Here is a 20,605-nt window from a genome sequence, read left to right on the forward strand (position 1 = left end):
TGCCTCCAGGGTGGCATCCATGTGTTGAAATGTCTCTGGGTATTCTGTCAATTCCTGGAGGCTTGTTTTTCACCAATTCCTTCGGTGTAGTCTCAACTTCTTCCTTCAGTACCATTGGTTCTTGATCACATGCCACCTCCTGAAATGGTTGAATATTAACCAATTATTTTTTGGTAAGTGACTCTGTGTATTCCTTCAATTTTCTTTTGATGTTTCCTGCATTATTCAATATTTTGCCCATAGAATCTTTTAATATTGTAACTCGAGGCTTAAATTTTTCTTTAGTTCTTTCAGCTTGAGAAATGCTGAGCGTGTTCTTTTTTGGTTTTCTTCTGTTTTGGTTTTCTAACTCCAAGTCTTTGCATATTTCGTTATAGTAATTGCTTTTGTTTTCTCAAGCTGCTCTTTGAAGTCTTCTGTTCAGTTCTTTTATCTTGTTATTTCTTCCATTTGCTTTAGCTACTCTCCATTCCAGGCCAAGTTTCAGAGACTCTTCTGACATCCATTTTGGTCTTTTCTTCCTTTCTTGTCATTTTAATGAGCTTTCACTTTCTTCATGGATGATGTTCTTGATGTCAACCCACAGTTGGTCTGGTTTTCGGTCATTTGTGTTCAATGCATAAAATCTGTTCTTCAGATCGTCTCTAAATTCAGGTGGGATGTAATCAAGGTCATATTTTGGCTCATAGATTTGTTTTGATTGTCTTCAGCTTCAATTTGAACTTGCATATAAGCAGTTGATGGTCTATTCCACAATCAGCTCCTGGCTTTGTTTTGGCTGAAGATATTGAGCTTCTCCATTGCCTCTTGCCACATATCTAGTCAATCTGATTCCTGTGTACTGCATCAGGTGAAGTCTATGTGTATAGCCCTATTTGTATTGTTGAAAAATGTTATTTGCAATGAATAAGTCAGTGGTCTTGCAAAATTCCATCATGCACTCTCCAGCGTTATTTCTGTAAACAAGGCAATATTTTCAAACTACCGGTGATTCTTCTTTGTGTCTAACTTTTGCATTGCAGTCAACAGTGATAATCAACACATCTTGATTGCGTGTGTGGTCAATTACAGACTGCAGAAGTTGGTAAAAATCATCAATTTCTTCACCTTTGGCTTTAGTGGTTGGTGCATAAATGTGAATAATAGTAGTATTAACTGGTCTTCCTTGTTGTTGTTGTTGTCGTTATGTGCCGTCGAGTCGACCCCGACTCATAGCGACCCCTCCTTGGGTTTCCGAGGCAGTATCACTACGGAAGTAGGATTGCCCAACCTTCCTTCCGAGGAGTGGCTGGTGGGTTTGAACCTCCAGCCTTCTGGTTAGCAGTCAAGTGCTTTAGCCACTATGCTACCAGAGCTCCTGTTAGGCGTATGGATATTATCCTATCACTGACAGCATTGTACTTCAGGACAGATCTTGAAACATCCTTTGTGATGATGAACGCCACAAACTGTCCTCTTCAAACTGTCATTCCCAGCATAGTAGATCACATGGTTGTCTGATTCAAAATGGCCAAAACCAGTCCATTTCAGCTCACTAATGCCGATGATATCAATCTTTATGCGTTCCATTTCATTTTGACAACTTCTGATATTCCTAGATTCATACTTCATACATTCCATATTCCAATGATTAATGGATGTCTGCGGCTGTTTCTCTTCAATTTGAGTGGTGCCACATCAGCAAATGGCATTCTCGAAAGCTTTACCTTATCCATAGGAGTAAGGCTGGCTTTACTGTGATGATGCAGCTCTTTCCCAGTCCTATTTTGAGTGTAGATGGCCCCTTCATTTTTCTGAGTCTGTCTTAGTCTGGAAGCTCCTCTGAAACCTGTCTGCCATGGGTAACTCTGCTGGCATTTTCAACACTGGTGGCAAAACCTCCAGTCTCATAGCAACGTGCAAGCCACCACAGGACGACAAACTGACAGACAAGTTCATCTCCCTTAGCTGTTCTAAACCACTCTGCTCACTTCCTGGCCTGCCTTAAAGCTGCTCCAAACACTGTGCTCGGCTCTCCACCTTCTGGACCTCCCTTAGAGCCTGCCTGCAAGCACCCCCGTGCCCAGCTCACCACTTTCAGCCTTCTGAGCCTCCCTTAAAAGGCTACCTTGAAGCACTCTCATGCCTGGCTCACCACCTTCTGCCTTCCAGGCCTCCCTTAAGAAGCTGCCTCCAAGCACCCCTGCACCCGGTTCATGGCCTTCTACCCATGTATAATTTCACATAAAATTTAAAGTACTTTTATGAACTCCCTGGAACTCTCAGATTAAAGGCCCTAGTCCTAGGATATTCCTTGTTTTTTATTCACCTTTATATTCCCAGCTTGAATAGCAATAGGCCAGGAGAAACTGAAGGATAAGACTGAAATATTTGCCAGGATGCTCCATAGGGAAGAGGTTAAAAATGAGTTGGTGCTGCAAATCCACAGGGACAAAAATAGGTTAGTGGTTGCATAGGGCTGGGCAGAGTGGGAGAGATGAGGAATGAGAGTTAAAAGGACACTGGGCTTCATTTTGTTAATGAAATTATTCTACAATTGATTGTGATGATCACAATCTGTGAATATACTCTGTAACTATATAAAAACCACTCAACTTCATAATTTAAATGGATGAATTTTGTGAATTGTAAATTATTCTCATTAAAACTGTTTAAAAAACAAAAACTGGTACGATAGGAATGGAGGAAAAAAAGGCTCCCAAACCACTTCATATGGCTGAAGATAATGTGTGGCCTTCTGGTTCGTTGCCTGCTGAGAGGATAAAAACTAGAACATTTTTTGTTATAGGTCACTGGCATTTTTCTCACCATGGGAAACTATGGAAATGGTTCAGCTCTCTGGAAGAGTGGAATGTGAAGAACCACCCATAAGAATCCAGAACATCAGCCTGACCCAATAGGATCTTGGCCTAAACCAGTATTCTGTGCATGGTAATGACTCCATAGGGAGGCTATGGCTGCCTTCCAAGACCTTAGCATAAAGGTTAGGAATATGACACCAGTTTTCCCAAATCCTTTTTCTTAATACACCATAAACTACTGACAAATTTATTCAACTCATTCTTGAATCCGCTTATATTTGCAGCTTGCTTCAACAAGTTCCATTTGCTTCCCAATTTCCCTTGGATAGTTTGTGTGCTATTTTTGGTATGGAGGCAGAGTCTGGCTCGTAGACTCATGAGGTCCCTGTTTCTGTATTCTGATTCTTACCACCCTTTTCCCCATTATGCTGTCAAAGTCCTCTTTTTTAAAAAGGGGGCAAAGTTTTCTACTTCTTCTCTACCTCTACCTGTCTTCTGTTTCCACTGCTTCCCCTGAGTTTTGGCCCTAATTCTAGTTTACAAAACTCAACTGATCTTCACAGCATACATACTGGTATATTGGCTACAAGCAATAGTCATTGGTTGCTGGCACATCATATCAGTACATAGATATTACAACCTGTCCTAAGTTTTAGAAATAAGCCAGTTAAATTTTACACATGATGAAACTGAGTCAGGACTTAAAGTGATATGTCTTGATTCCCACCATACTGCTTTCAAAACTACCTGTTTGTCTCCTGGGGACCCACTAGAACTCTCAGCACCTTCAGTCTCCTCCTTCTGGTTTTATTTTAGCTTAACCCAGTACTCACCTCACTGATGTCTGCTTCATCCTGGTCAAGTTCAAACTCAGTACCCCGGTCTACAACATCCACGCCAGCCTGCACCCGAGGCTTCTCGTTTTCCCACTTGGCAAAACCTTTGTTCTTTGCTGCTTTATCATGGAACTTGGACTTCATTTTGGGGAAGGTATGAGACCCTGAGTCCCCCCAGCCAGCCTCTGACCATACGGGCTCAATCTGGGTGGCCTCGATTGTGGTGGCCCGCTGTAGCCGCACAGAGATCTTGCGAGAAGAGCCTGTAACCAGTGTGATGGCTCTGCTGTCCAGGTCCTGGTGTCCAGCAGCAACCCCAGGGAACTCAAACACCTCATCCTGCACTGGAAGGGGTAGAAGAAAGTGAGTATTTGACATATGGCATCTTGACAACAAATCGTGACAGTTAGTGCAAACAGTAGGTTTCACGTGTGGGGTCCTAGAAGAATAGACTAGGTAAAGAACTACATTAGCTGAAGGTGAGTTGTGTATGAATGAGTCCTGAAAGCAGGGAGAAGCAACAGGGTTGATAGGATCAGCCCCTGCTACTCAGCTAGGTTTTTATAACAACTGGGACATGGCTTAGATCCAGAACTCAAGTGACAACAAGGTGTGGGCAGGGAGACAGGCCAAGAAATCATAGCAGGAAAGAAAGTAGAGGACATTACCTGGGGGCATTGAGGGGCTTCCAGGCAGCGACCCCTGACCATTGCCCAAGGAGGGCCCACGAGCAAACCTTCTACAGGCCAGAACCAGGAGGTCTTTGCACTGTTTGTGACAATTGGCTCCACAGTCTAAAAAATTTCCAAATATATCACAGATGATTAGTGGGAACTACATGTGTTTGGTACTTACTAAACTTTCAGGGTGGTGCTACAGCCCTCAGGCCTTCTGGTTTCTGTGTTAATCTCAGAGTCTAGCTCAGGCCTAAGGATATGTCTATTGTGTGCGGTGGAGTCTAGGGGCTGAAAAAAGGCCTGTGGGACCCTCTTGCCTCCCTGAGGCTCACGAAGATCCCTTATATCTGCTCAGCTTGTTGTTCTTACGATTCATTGTAGTGAGTGCCCACTGAGCAAACAAACAAGATCTATCCTGGGTAAATTGTCTTTGCCCAAAACTAAATGGAAATTATGTGGGAATGTTGACTTGACAGCAGTGGGTTTTTTTGTTTGTTTGTTTGTTTTTGGTTTGGGGCCTCTTCTGCAGGCCAAAGTGGAGTCTGCACAGAGGTTCCTGAGCCAGAATAAGGGTGAGAGGTCTACACTTCTAGTCTCTCCCTGCACCAACAGTTGCCTCTGATCAGCTACTGGGAGTTGTCCTTCATTCGGTACTTGCCCGGATTTTGTATTCTTCACTTCCCAAAACCTTTCCAGGGCAAGTGATCGTATTTCCTGTATCCTTTCTTTGTACAGAAGCAGAAACTTTCTCAGCAAATGTATTTCACATTTGACTATAGCTTTGAAGTGATGTGTAGCAGGTTCTGTGAAATTTCCCATGAGGATGCTTTAGTTAAGAAAGCAAAACATTAATCAATACTTAGAGTAGAAAGAATCTGGCCACTTTGGAAGAGAGCAATCTGATTATTGAATATGATGAGGGCTTCATTTTCACTTAGAATCAATGAACAGATAAGATGTTTTTAAATAGTATGCATTTCTCTTACCATCTAAGAAGACCTTAATAACTATTTCTACTAACCATTTTTTTTCAAAAATGATATTGTTTCAAATGGTCTTGTAATGACATAAAGGAAAAGCAAATAGCAATGACATTTAGTGTATTTTAATTAATGTTTTTGGCTCTGTGGGCCATTAAGAGAAAATATCCTTTATATAAAGATATCCCAAAGGTTTAATTCATCTTGATCTTCATAAAATTCTCAGTGTGTGTATGTGTGTGTGGTGAGTGTTACTGCATGCAGGGCACAGAAGCCAGAAGAAAACTGACTCGCTCTAGGGTATTACAATGTCTTTCGCTGCTTGAAAATCAACATCCAACATAGACCAAGGAAACTGATGCAGAGGAGCACTAAAGAATAGGTCTTTCTAAGCCCTAAATGGTGGCTGTCAGCAGGGTTCACAGATGGTCTCTGTTCATGCAAAATGAAGACCCAGTTGCATAGCATGGAGAAAAGGGCATCACTAGAGAACAGAACTAATCTGAAGGCATTCTGTGATTGACATGCTTCCTTTTGTAGCCTTACTATATTTTTCAAGAGCAGTATTTGATTCTTAAAAATCAATGGTTATAAAATATCCAGGGACTTCTTAAGTTAAACACCAGTAATATGTAATATTATTAGGTGTTGTCAAGTCAATTCTGACTCATAGCAACTCTACAACAAAACAGAACACTTCATGGTTCCATGCCATCTTCACAAATCCTTGCTATGTTTGAGCCCATCGTTGCTGCCAGTGTGTCATTTTAACTTTGTTGAGAGTCTTCCTGTTTTTAGCTGACTCTCTACTTTTACAAGCATAATGTTCAGATGAGTTGTGGAATAGGTATTTATCACAACACACTTCCTAATGCATCTGAATATGCATGTACGTTAAATTTATTTATTTGGTTTATGAATTTCTACTGAATAGAGGAGATATATCAACTAATTAATTGAAAGGGACAAAAATAAATTTTAAGGTTTCTCTTATCATCATCATCTATGTGGGTTTATAGAGGAAAATATATCTATGTAAGAGTGGGAAGAAATGGATACTTACTACAGAAATGAAAGCATGTTATTTTCCCTTGAAGGAAAAAAAAAATTATGTACATTATTTTAGTTAGGCCAGTCCCACTTCAGAATACCAAATTTAACTTGATGCTGTTGATTCTAAAGAGGTCTTAGAGCTGAGGGCCAGATTTATGAGGGTTGATAGGGGTGCTGTGCTATCCTCTATCAATAAGCTATAAAATTCAAATTTTGCCACTCCAAAACTCCAGGGAGTCCTTTCCCTGGCTGCAATAACTCTTCAGTTACCAGTGTCCCAAAAGACTAGAGTTCTTACTGATGCCAGGAGCTTTTGTGGGTTAATAGAACAAATTTGATTCCTGTCCCAAAAATCAAACTTAAAAATGTTAGCAAACAAGCATTTATTTACCTTTGCATTTGTATCCTTGCTTGATTATGCCCCAGAGCTGTAACAAAAGACAAAGGAATGTCAGGGAAGCTGAAGAGAAATCTGGAAGGAAAAACAAGGCCACAAAGAAGGAAGTCCTGGGAAGCTCGATGACTAGTCCAACACAAACAGGATGTAGCTGCTCTTAACACCCTTCCTGTCAGATAGAGCCCCTCCCATCCCACTCCAGCTGTGGTGATAACAAGAGTTTTGCTTCCCTTTTCTTTCTAGGAGCCAAATGGGAGCTGGGATGGGAAACTAAAGTGAGTGCATGTATTGGAGTTTGGTATGGTGCATCCTAAGCAAAATTTCAGTTGGAAATACTGTCTTTGGAAGTCCCTATTCCCCTCTGCCTTTTGTGTGTGCATGTGGTGAAAAATACATAGTAAAACATACACCATCTCAACAATGTCTGCATTTACAATTCAGTGACATTGATACCATTCTTCAAATTGTGTAATCGTTTTCCCTATCCTTTTCCAAATCATTCCACCACCATTAACATAAACTTAATGCCCCCTATACAAAAAGTTTCTCTTTCCCCTTCCTCCCATCCTTGGAAACCACTACTAATCTTTGGTTTCTATATATTTGCTTATTTCATATAAGTGAGATCATAGAGTATTTGCCCTTTTGCTACTATTTCACTCAGCATAATGTTTTCAACAAACTATGGATAACATTGAAAAGAACGGGAATTCCAGAGCACTTGACTGTGCTCATGAGGAGCTTGTACATCAACCAGGAGGCTGTCATTCAAACAAAACAAGGGGATGCTGCATGGTTTAAAATCAGAAAGGGAGTGCATCAGGGTTATATTCTTTCACTATACTTATTCAATCTGTACACTGAACAAATAATCCAAGAAGTTGGACTATATGAAGAAGAACATGGCGTCAGGATTGGGGGAAGACTCATTAACAATCTGCGTTATGCAGACAACACAACTTTGCTCGTTGAAAGGATGACTTGAAATACGGGGTGATGAAGATTGAAGACTACAGTCTGCAGTATGGTTTACACCTCAATATAAAGAAAACAAAAATCCTCACAACAGGATCAATAAGCAGCATCATAATAAATGGAGAAAAGATTGAAGTTGTCAAAGATTTCATATTACTTGGTTCTACAATCAACACCAATGGAAGCAGCAGTCAAGACATCAGACATTGTATGGCATTGGACAAATCGGCTGCAAAGGACCTCTTTCAAGTGCTGAAGACCAAAAATGTTCCCTTGAAAACTAAGGTGTGCTTGATGCAAGTCATGGTATTTTCAATTGCCTCATATGCATGTGAGAACTGGACAATGAAAAAGGAAGACCAAAGAAGGGTTGATGCATTTGAGTTGTGGTGTTGGCGAAGAATGCTGAAGGTACCGTGGACTGCAAAAAGAACTAATGAATCTATCCTGGAAGAGGTGCAGCCAGAATCCTCCTTGGAAGCAAGAATGGCCAGACTTCATCTCACCTATATTGGTCATGTTGTAAGAAGAGACCATTCCCTGGAGAAGGATATCATGTGTGGCAAAGTGGAGGGACAATGAAAAAAGGGAAGGCCCTGAATGAGGTAGATTGACACAGTGTCTGAAATGATGGGCTCAAAAAATTGGGCTGGCACAGGATCAGGCAGTGTTTAGTTCTGCTGTACATTAGGTCTCTATGAGCTGGAGATGACTTGATGGCACTTAACAACATCAAAAATGTTTTCAGTGTTCATCCATGTTGTGCCATTCATCAGGACTTCATATCATTTCAGGTATCCATCCTTCTGCCTTATTTTTAATGGCACTAACTACTCTTGGCTCCCACTACAGGAAATAAAGCAATCTACAAAGTGTACATCACACTAAAGCATTTGGATTTTGCTAGGTTATTTCCTGAGTAGTATTTGCACCTTTAAAAAATGTGAAACAGGAGAAGATCCAATATTTACTTATATATTCATTCTCCACATTTGCTCTATGATTGACCTTGGCCATGGCTGTGGGAGATGTAGAAAATGACTTAGACCCTGCCCACTAAGGAGTTAGTGATGTCTATGTGGTCAACAAGTAGGAATCAAAGAATGCTTCAGGAGAGACACAAGGGTAGTACAAATGGTCATAATACGCTAGAAAGGTTGGAAGTTCAAGTTCCTAGAGGTACCTCAGAAGAAAGGCCTAGTGATCTTCTTCTGAAATATCAGCAATTGTAATCCCTATGGAGCACAGTTCTGCTTTGATGCACATGGTCACCATGATAATAATAATCAACTCGATCACAACTCGGTGGGGCAGTTCCATGAGATAATGTTGCCCAGGTGTTTCAGAAGCATCATCCTCATGTAGTTGTCTTTGCTTTCTGATGGACTAAATCCTATGTAAAAGTGGGGCCTTACCAAGTCCTTTCTTGTGCTCCTTCCCCCCCAACATTTACACATGGGTAAAAGGGACACCACAAACAAAATTATCAATCAATTAAACAGGCTTAGCTCAAGCTTCAGAAGCTCCATTCCCAACCTTTTGGTGGTTAGGTTAGGTGACTGTTGTCTACTTAGTAAAATTACTTTAATAGAAACAGGCCTGCATGGCCTCTTGGGGACATTAGAGGTGCTATTTACAATGTATTATAGGTGAACAATGTGGGCATCATGGCCCCACAAGAAGAGTAAGTAGCTGCCAATGCGAAATTAATCAAAGTCTTCAGGAAGGTTGCTCCTTGTCTTCCTTTTGACAAAGACTTTCCACTCTCCAGTGGAGAATGGTTTTTTTGAGTTATTCCTGAAAAGTTATTTGGTTCAGATCTTGGATAGAGTGGGAGAACAACGTGGAACAAAACTCAAAAATCATTAAAAAAAAAAAAAGACCAGGTTTACTGGTCTGAGAAAACTGGCCCCCCAGTTACCCTTCAGGTCTGGAACTGAACTCACTCTGTGACTTCCAGCCAAACAAGAGACAGTCATGTAAGGTGAACATTTACATCAGGCGATACACTCCTTAGAGTGATCAATTGTGGGAGAACAGAAGGGCAGTGTTTGTATAGGGAGGTACCTCAGAGGGCAGGAATGCATAGGAAGAAGGACACAGGGGAGAGGTAACCACAGGGAGGAACTGAGAAGAGAGCTGTTACATTGTGGGGAACTGCAGTCAATGTCATGAAACAAAATGTGTATGAACTGCTGTATGGAAAATGAATTTGCTCTATAAACTTTCATCCATACCACAATAAAATTAAAAAAAAAAGTTATTTGGCTCTTCAGAATATATTATACTATGCAAATGTATCATGGGGGAAGGGTAATGCTTTATCTCAGGGGCTGATGTTGTTATGTGCCATCGAGTCAGACCTTACTCATAGCGACCCCTCCTTGGGTTTCCGAGGCAGTACCACTACGGAAGTAGATTGCCCCATCTTGACATACGAGCCTTGTATGCCCAGGATGACTGGGAGAGAGTTGGGGAGTCAGTACAGAAAAGGGCAGTAGACCTCAAGATAATCCAGTCATGTCAAGAGTTATAAGGATCTTTAAGATAGATAATCTCGCTTATCTATCTTTTACACTTTGGTGAAAGATGGGTGCAGTGACCCAGGGAAATTAAATAATTTGCAAAGTTCCAAACCTGGAAAACTTTGTAGTGATAAAAAATTCTTTCCCCATGGAGCCCTCTGACAATAATAATAGCAATAATAATATAGGTAACATTTATTCAACTCATACTATGGGAGATGCAAAGTTTGAAGAAGTTTGACATTTACATGTATTAACAAATTTAATCCTTCACAATATCCTTATGGAATAAACTAAGCCAAACCCACTGCCATCTAGTCAATTCCGGCTTACAGCGACCCCCATGTTTCCAAGGCAGTAAATCTTTAGGGAAGTAGATTGCCCAGTCTTCCTTCCACAGAGTGGCTGGTGGGTTTGAACCACCAGCCTTCTGGTTAGCAGTCAGATGCCTTAAGCACTGTGTTACCAGAACTCCTTCCTTATGGGATAGGTACTGATATTTTTCTTTTTTGCACATGTCCTTATCTCTAAGATCTCTTCGGAGTCCCTAGCATCCAGTTAAATTGGGTGTTCCAAAGTGAGACAGGTCTAACTGAAATACTGTGTATAAGAACTTTTTTCCTTCAATAGGTATGCATCTCTTCCCACTCTTACATAGCTACTTTTTTTCTCTATAAACCCACATAGATGATGATGAAAATAGAAAAGACTGAGGTACAAAGAAGTGTAGACATTTGGCAAGGTCTCGTAAGTACCAAGATCCCTAATATGCAAGGAAAGCATAATGTGTTACTTGAGCAAAGGACAGGAAGCCATTGTTCCAGGGTGTTTTGTGCCTGAGGAAAGGCCACTGAACTGGGACAAGACAGGATAAGATTTAGAAAGAAGCATCCTAGTATCTGAATATGGCATATTGCTAGAGAAGATATGGCCAAGCAAGTGTCCTACCAGGAGGGGAAGTCAGGATATTGCTTGCAAATGCTGACTTAATAGCTGGGAGAGGACGTGGAGGAAGACGCACTGGGCCAGCATGCCACCCATAGACAGGAGAAACTGACCTTGTGGAGATGGGTATGCAAGAGGACTTTCTACAGTCCTTGGAGAGACCATGGTTCAGGGTAAATGTTCCTGGTGGAAGGAGACCTGAATATGAGTCATGGTCCTGCTGCTAATGACCCATGTGACTTTGGAGAAGTCACTTAACTTCTCCAAAGTTTCTCCTACCTCAGTTTTTCATGTATAAAATAAGGGAAATAATGAAATTTTTTTAATTCTAAAATTCTAATTAAAAACCAAATCCATGGGCAGACAAGTGGGGAGTTTGTTTTCCTTACTCTTAAAACAGAATTTATTTTAAAAGCACATAGTCCAGGTACTTGAATACCCTCATAATTATTACCAATGACAAATCAACAGAGTAATATTTATAAATCCCTATGAAAACCAATGGACTTTTTTTTTAAATATGTGTGAGCAGAGATCAAATCAAATTGTACAAATATATTTTGAAAAATAATAAAGGCTATAAAAATTGAGTTCATTTAAATTAAACTTCAAAAAAAAACTTGACAAGCATCAAGGAACACTATAAAAAGACATATTTACTCTGCACTGATTATGTAACATGCAGCATGTGTGCTATCATTCAATCATTTCAACAGCATGTGGATAAGTATTAACTCCCTTTTGCATATAGGAAAATGAGGCTCAAAGATGGTCCCTAACTTGGTTAAGGACACACAGTGAGAGCCAGGATTCCAGACTCCACATCCAGAGCTTTCTACCTCATCATAGCTGCACCAAGAACATAGCATCAGCATCTCTGCTTTGATGATCAGGGAGAGGAGCATGGGAGTTCCCATGGAAGACATATTGCTGCTTCTACAAAACCAGTGCTTTATAGAAGAGAGAGATAGGACAAAAGGACTGGACAGCAGAGATCACACCAAAGGAGAGATACATCATCCTGACTCTTGCTTGAGCTATGCCATGGCCTAAGAGTCTGACTTTTTTCTTCACTAAGCCCCACCTTGCAGGAGAGTTTAGCACATGGCCTCCTCCCACTTCAGAATTTTTCAGGTCTAAATACTTCCCCAAACTCCTACCACAATAGAGAAACTAGATACATGTGACAAGGGAGATGTATTTGTTTTATGACAAAAAAGGTCTGGTGATCCAGTCAAGGGAGGTAGCAACAGAAGAGCCTCCCTTTCTCTTGAATGGTCTTCTACATTATTGCCTGGGGCTATCTTTGAGGTAGCCTGCCTTTCTCTGCCTTTTGTTAACACATCCTCAGAAGGGTGTATGGATGAACACAGGCTCCTGCCTTTGGACCCTTGAAAGCCAGTTCTTCAAGTATGAGTCGGAAAAAAATGTACCATGTAATAGCAGCAGCAAGTTTAATATGAGTCAACACAATGACATAACTGCCAAAGCAACCTAACATAACTGGGCTCTGGTCTCCAGAAAAAGTAACAATATCCATACTCACTTGGGTACTGGGCCACCCTCACTGGAAGATCATATTTTATACACATACTTTGGGTATCAACTTCAGAACCCAAGAATCTACATTTAAGATCAGGGCCAAAAGCTGATCTCAGTTCTGAAAGAATTGTCAAAAGTGAGGGAAATGAAGTATGTGATCTACATTTATTGCAGGAGTACAGAATTCTAAGTCAGAAGACCTGAATTTGAGTGAGGTGCTGATAATTATTAGGTGTGCAATCCTGGGGACTTTGAGTTATCCTCTATAGCCTCCCTGTCTTCATCAGCAAAGTGGGTAGAATAAAATGCCACAGGCTTGTTATGAGGATTAATTACACTAATGTCTGAGGAAGCACTCCATTTCTGTCAAGTGCTGAGTAAATGTTATTTATTATTATAACCATCTTCTCTCCAAAATGATTTATTTTTCCTTTTTGAGTTATGAATTACTGAGTCATGCTATGATTGATTTCTAGTGACTAATGCTGTATCAAATGAGAACTGGAAGGAACTGGCTGAGATGAATGTTCTTAACTGCAAACATTTATGAACATTAGTGATGAATGTCAGGGCTCATTGACATCTATTCCAGGCAGGAATTAATAGGCAACCCTTCTCTTGAATTAACAGACTTTGCCTACCTTCCCTGTCTTTGCTGGCTCCGCATTCCCGGAGCATAGCTCGCTCAGCCCACAGATATTGCATCCGTTTTTAATTTACTTCTGGGAGCCCTCATATTTTCTGACCCAAGGTAGATGATGGATTTCACTTAAGGTATCATTTTCCCACTTTCTCAGAATGCTGCACAAATAACAACATACAACAGAAAACCAGGAAAATAGACTTACAAATCCTGCACAGTGTTCACAGAAGGTTGGCTTGAGATAGGTCATCTCCTGAAAATTATGGATAAATCCTGGCCCCATTTTACAGTGGAGTTGGGACTTTGCTCTCAGGAAGTAAGCCATCATTTCATCTTTACTAATTCGGCCATCCCTGTTAAAAGAATCAAAGAAGGAAAGGATCTGTGAAGACCATATTGTTAAGTAGTCAGCACACTTTAACCATCCACCTCCCAAACTTTTGTGGCCAGAAGTAGGTGGAGAATGATCACTTCTTTATCACATCTAAGTGGAGGGAAGGACTTCCAAAGACAGCTCTGAGTGCCCCAAACCTTTTTTAGTAAACATAAGTGGTCTCTCTCTGTGTGTAGGACCCACTCATGTGCACGCACACACATGGGGCCTAAGCGCTGCAGCAATGAAATTTCCTTCATTAGTGAACAGTAGCTTCTAGAAGGACATCTTCTTTCTTGCTCTAGTTTATTTACAGGGTTTACACGTGTGAGTCTGCTAGAGAAAGGCAAGAAACTGTGATAACTGGGCCACCATTCATTAATTCATTCAGCCTGATGTCATCAGAGCCAGTGCCATTGGTGATCTTTATATTCATGTCTTACTGCTTAGAGACCATCTGATAGAGAATTCATCAGTCTTCTCCATATAGACGATACTCTTCAGTTCTACCTACTCAGTCAACCCCACTTACTGCATATCCTGACTTCTTATTTACTAAAAAATCGTAGATGAGTCCCATATTGCCATTTCTCCTCACTTCCCTTGCCAATAACAAATTTCTTTATATCTCCTCTGCCCTCTCTTAGATGTTCTCCTAACTCTAAAGAAGTGATGCTCCCATCTCCTGCTCTCCAGCCTCCAGGACACTGCTCCATCTAGGCTCTGTTGAGTCTCTTCAACTATTGCTTCCTTTATCTACAAATATGCCCAAGACTTCCTTTCCTAAAATATCCCCTTTACTTTTCAATCCTACAGCCACCTTCAGCAGCTGTCTTCTTCTCCTATCCCCAAAGTTTTCAAAAAGAGTATTCACTAGATATTTTTCCATTTCCTTCAATTACTCTTTTAGCCATATAACGAGGTTTCTGGCCATGCCTTTCCACTGAAACTTAGTGGTTTTTTCTCATTCCTCAAACTTGTTTTGACCTGTCAGTGGCACATGATATGGGAAATCATTCACTCTTTTTGACATTCTCTCTTCCATGGACTCTTGTAGTTGCACACAGCCCAGTTTTTCCTCCTCCTTCTCACATCCTTCTTTTGGTTCCTTTGCATCATCCACTTCTTCCTTTTAGCCTCTACCATGTGGGGAAGAGAGTCCTGAAGAGTTATCCCTCAGGTTCCATGCTCACTTCCCTCTAAACTTTCCCTTCAGAAATTGCCTGCACATTCTCCAAAAAGTTACTGCTGGGCAGAAGACTACATTTCCAGCCATGACTTCATAAATTTTGGTACCTCATTATCAACAACTTGCTAGCCATTTTCCTAGATGGTCCAATCTCTTCCCAAAATCAATATATCTAAATCCAACTCCTTATCTTTCTTCCCAAAATAATTCTTTCCCCAGGCTTCCCTATTGCTGTTATAACATAATTTTATCCCAGGTTTCAAAGTTTAAGATCCCTCTCTCACCTCTTATGCAAAAATAACTTTAATAATAATACTTAATAAAACAAAAACCCACTGCTTTCAACTCAGATCTGACTCACAGAGACCCCTCGTTGGGTGTCCGGGGCGATATCACTACAAAAGTAAATTATTGCACAACCCTCCTTCCGGGGAATGGATTGTAGGTTGGAACCACCAGCCTTCTGGTTAGCAGTGAAATGCCTTAGGCACTATGCCACTTAAAAATTATTAAAATTAAGAGTCATCTAGCATTTTTCCCATCTCAAGAAGAACCAATTATTCTCTGTAACCCCTAAATTTAATCACAAGCACACATAGGTAGTCTGGTTTCCTGGTGGGAGTACTCTCATTGAGAAAAAGGATATATAGGCTGCAAACCAAAAGTCTGGTCGTTGGAACCCACCAGCCGCTCTGTGGAAGAAACACGAGGCAGTCAGCTTCCATAAAGATTTATAGCCTTGGAAACCCAATGAGGGTCACTATGAGTCAAAATGGACTCAATGGCAGTGAATTTGGAGTTTGCAATGGTTTATGTGGTTGGGGCCGACTCGACGGCACATAACAACAACAACAACAAATGTGGTTGGAATCCAGCAACCACTCCATGGGAGAAAGATGTGGTGGTCTGCTTCCATAAAGATGACAGTTTTGGGAACCTTATGGAACAGTTCCACACTGTCCTGTAGGGTCACTATGAGTGAGAACTGACTTGACAGCAGCAGGCTAATGATATTTTGAGCATCTTTCCATGTGCTTCTTGGTCACTGGAATATCACCTTTGGTAAAATATCTGTTTGAGTACTTTGCTCATTTTTGTTGGATTGTTTGACTTTTTGTTGTGAAATTGTAGAAATTTTTAATACATTTTGGATACTAGAATCTTATCAAACATATGGTTCCAGAAAGTTTTCTTCCAATTTGTAGGCTGTCTTTTCACTTTTTTGCTAATGTCCTTTGATGAACAAAAGCATTCTTCTCAATTTATTTTTGGTTGAGGTTTAGGGTTTATGAAATGTCTAAGCATTAGAAATAATGTGGGAAATGGAGAGTCAGGATAATTTGCAAATGGGTACTCAAGCTTAACATGGAGGATGTGGTCTGCCCTATGATTCCATCCATTCAGTCATGTTCACATACACCAAAAAAAAATAATAATAATAAGTAAAAAATTAGACGACTCATCAAAGCACTAGGGTTGAAGCTGCCAAGATGTAAGTTAAAGATTTTACTGCTCTTCTCTGATAATAGTTTTCAGCTTTAGTTTTAATAAAAACATTAAAACTTACTGATCTTTGTCCAGCACACAGAAGGAATCCAAGAAAGGAAAGTTGGCAGCTATACTTTCAAAGTCCTCTTGGGAGATGTACCCATCATGGTCATGATCATAGTTTCTAAACACAGACTGAAGATGAAAGACAAATATTTATTGAATGACTATTTATGAGTCAAACTCTAAACTTGTTATTGTGAAAGCATTGGTGACTGGCAAATTCTCCCTACCACAAAGGATCTTATAATCTAGTGAAAGATAATTAAAATAAGAAGCCTTTATAGGATAACAAGATAAGTGCTTTGCTGGGGATAAAAACAGCATTATAGTGGGAGAGAAGGTATGGAAGAAAGGAAGGAAATTAACAAAGGTTTCCTGGATAAAACAAAATTTAAACTTAGACCTAAAGGTTGAGTACTCATTAGGCTTAGTGAATTCACAAATCTCAATCCTATAAAAACAGAAAATGAAGCTTTAAAATTAAATTAGCTAAAAAAAATAACAGTACATAATTAAGACAATTCCAAGCAAAATCCATTTTAAATAAACAAGTGGATTCTAACAAATAGAAGTGAATATTTTAAGATAGTGAGAATATTGTTTAAAATCAGGAATAATGAGGGAGAATATACCCTATCAGAAACTGAATATTCTACAAAACTACTTTAATCAAAACAATGTAGCATTTAACTGACCACAAAGAATGGAGTCCAGAAAGTGGAGTTCTAGTATATACGAGAATTTAATATATCAAAAAATATTTTTTTCTAATCTACAGGGGTGTCATATAGATTATCCAGTAATTCATGTTAACTGGCTAATAATTCTACCAAATAAATTGTCCTGAAATGAAATTCTAGGTGCAGTGATAGTTTACTATAACAAAATGATGCTGTTGTGTGTATCAAGCTGATTCTATTCATAGTGGCCCTATGTGACAGAGTAGAACTGCCCCATAGGTTTCCAATGCTGTAATCTTTCCAAGAGCAGACTGTCAGGTCTTTTCTCCCAAGGAGCCACTAATGGGTTTGAACCACCAACCTTTCAGGTAGTAGCTGAGTGCTTAGTCACTGCATCACCAGGGCTCCTAATATAAAATGTAGAACTATGAAAATACCAAAGGTAAATAGATTAAACTATTTTCATGTTTAAAATATTTGAGTCGAAAAGACCTTTCTTAGCATGTCATCAAAGTCTGAAGCCACAAGGAAAATATTCTATTATAATAAAACACAAAATATTTGAATAAAAAAAACCCTCAATAACAAATTTAAAACTTAATGACAAATAGAGAAAATTATTTGCAATATATTTGAGAGATGAGACTCAAAAGTAACACAAGCAACCACCAAAGAAAAATACAAATGACTAATACACTCATGGAAAGATGCTGAAACCCGTTAATAATTATGTTGTTGTTATGTGCGATCCCTCCTTCGGTTTCCGAGGTGGTATCACTACGAAAGTAGATTGCCCAACCTTCCTTTCAAGGAGTTTGAACCACCAAGCTTCTGGTTAGCAAGCAAGTGCCTTAGGCACTATGCTACCAGAGCTCCTGTAAATAATTATAGAATTGCAAATTAAATATTTATTTTTTACACCCCTTAAATTGGAACATATTAAAATAATTGATAATTTCCTAGGGGATGAGGAAATAGGCACTATCATATCAAGTTGGTAGAGAGGTAAATAATGACAACCTCTCTGGAGGACAGTCAGGCAATTTACACCAAGTGCCCTTCATCTGTCATAAGGAGCTCTGGTGGCACAGTGACTAAGGCATTTGACTGCTAACCAAAAGGTTGATGGTTCAAACCCACAAGCCATTCCATGGGAGGAAGACAGGGTAATCTATTTCCTTAAAGATTTACCACCTTAGAAACCCAAGGGTTGCTATGAGTCAGAATTGACTCAATGACGTTGGGTTTGGTATATATATATATATATATATATATATATATATATATATACACACACACACACACACACACACACACACACATACATATATCTTTGGAAAAGATAATCTACAAGTGATTAAAGTGTTTGACTGCTAACTGAAAGATCAGTAGTTCAAACCCACCAGCAACTCCTTGGAAGAAAGATGTAATGGTCTGCTTCCATAAAGATCACAGCCTTGAAAACCCTATGGGGAAGTTCTACTCTGTCCTATGGTATTGTCATGCGTTGGAATCTACTTGATGGCAACCAGGTATCCCTGGAAAGTGGAATTACCAAGGCCTGAAAGTGAAGCTTTCTACTTTCTGTAATGTTTGAATATTTACAGTGTTGTCCTCCACAGTCAGAGAGAAGGGGAAAAAAAAAAAAAGATTTTTCCATTGCCTGGTAAGTGGGATTTTTCAAAATGGTCTCTAAGTTCTCTCTATAAACACATGCTTGCAATGTATATTTGACTTAGATTCCAGTTATACTTAATCTTTCTCCCTTTTCCCAATGATTTCTGTCCATTCTATTTTATCAACTCTCTTACATTGTGTGCTGCCTCTAGAGAATTTTGGAAGTAGATAAGGTATACAGGAATTAATTATCTAATTAACAATATGCCTGTTCAGCACCCATTGCAAGTTTATCCATAGATAAGTGAATTGTTTAGAATCACAAAGCATTGCTTTTTTTTTTTTTTTTTTTTTGCAAGTCCTAATATTAGTACTTGGCATCCGTTTGTGGTACAAATAGTTAATGCACATGGCTGGTAACCAAAAGTTTGGCGGTTCAAGTCTACCCAGAGGCACCTTACAGGAAAGGCCTAGTGATCTACTTCTGAAGAATTAGCCACCAATAACCTGGTGAACCACAGTTCAACTCTGACACATATAGGTTTGCCGTGAGTTGGATTGATTCTGCGAACAACAGTTTATTTATTTATTTTCAATATCAATACTTATCTATAATCAAAATTGCTTTAAAATGAACTATTTTGGCGTGTCCACAATCCATAGTCTAATATCCATATGTATACTGAGAGTATAAGTTTTTCTTTTTTGTGGAATAATATTTAGCATGGAAATTCATAATAATACCCAGTCCCCTCATTTGACTAAACCAATGGTAGGCAATTTATCCAAATTGGGTCAATCTGAGTCCTTTCTTCATGAAACTGGAACTAGAGAGAAGGGAATAGAGGAGGAGAAAGAGACAGACAGACAGAAGGAGAGAGAGAGAGGCTGAAAGTCCCCACGTGAATGGGAGCAGAGAAGGCCAGTCTGTAGACAGTGCAGCAATAGACTGAACACTCAGAGGAAAGTAGACACAAGAATGAGAAAGAAGATACTTCAGTCTTGCGTTTGGGTTCCAGAACTTCCTGATATGTATCTCCATATCCATATTCCCTGGGGCCTCCTGGATTGTTTTCCCACCTTCCTTGGCAGTTGGGTCTGTTACTGCCTCCCCCTTATGCGGCCTCCACTGGACCTTATCTTCACAACCCCTTCCTTCACCACACCACCCTCTATAATCTTTGCTTTCCTGCCTCACATGCTACAGATAATTTTTCTTTCAGCACCTCATAGTTGCCTGGATTATCCAAGCTGTAGAACATTCTTTCTTTAAATATCTTGTCCCAGCAAAAAGTATATAATATCCCAGTGATTCAATCCTCTTTCCCCAGAGGAGGTAGGGATTCATTAAAAATGTTTTATCAGGGATCACAGTTTCCAAGGTTGGAGATGTTTCTGTTTCCCCCACTTTAGCACTTTACTTTTCTATCTCTATGTAGTGAAACCTGTGAGAGCCAGAACTTGATGGGAGTGCTTTCTTTTGCCGGGTTTTGAAAGTTTTCTGACTTTGACAGGGTGCAGTCTTAGCACTTGGCTATCACTCTCTAATATTGGGAAATATTTAAGTTCTCTTTCTTGGATAGGTTTCTACCTTATACAAGTTCTGGTATTTGCAGATTTTACTGTAGATAACTCTGACAGAGCCTTAGTTCTCCATTGTGATTTTTCGGACCCAAATGGCATTGTACTGCTATGTCACAGACTCCCAAATATAAACAACAGAAGAAATCATCCAACTTCAGAATTTTTCCTGCCCTCAGGTAATCAGTTTATCAGACATTTTATTGAGACTCATGTGGACTTTTTTTTTTTTTTTTTTTT

The 20,605-nt window shown here is 39.7% G+C and overlaps 1 protein-coding gene across 1 annotated transcript in view; it reads right to left on the bottom strand.

Annotated features, from left to right (window-relative positions):
* The window catches only part of RASGRP3 (RAS guanyl releasing protein 3), a 56,002-nt gene that overhangs the window by 5,173 nt on the left and 30,224 nt on the right, over positions 1–20,605 (bottom strand). Inside the window, exons 11-16 of the mRNA XM_007938890.2 lie at positions 16,504–16,619; positions 13,580–13,727; positions 6,739–6,775; positions 4,306–4,431; positions 3,635–3,981; positions 2,309–2,414 (exon numbers count right to left, since the gene is read on the bottom strand). Of these exons, the coding sequence (XP_007937081.1) occupies positions 2,309–2,414; positions 3,635–3,981; positions 4,306–4,431; positions 6,739–6,775; positions 13,580–13,727; positions 16,504–16,619 (880 nt within the window). The remainder of the gene's footprint in view (positions 1–2,308; positions 2,415–3,634; positions 3,982–4,305; positions 4,432–6,738; positions 6,776–13,579; positions 13,728–16,503; positions 16,620–20,605) is intronic.

The sequence above is a fragment of the Orycteropus afer genome, unplaced genomic scaffold (assembly GCF_000298275.1).
Source record: "Orycteropus afer afer isolate SDZICR_OR568_19922 unplaced genomic scaffold, OryAfe1.0 scaffold00054, whole genome shotgun sequence".
NCBI lineage: Eukaryota > Metazoa > Chordata > Mammalia > Tubulidentata > Orycteropodidae > Orycteropus > Orycteropus afer.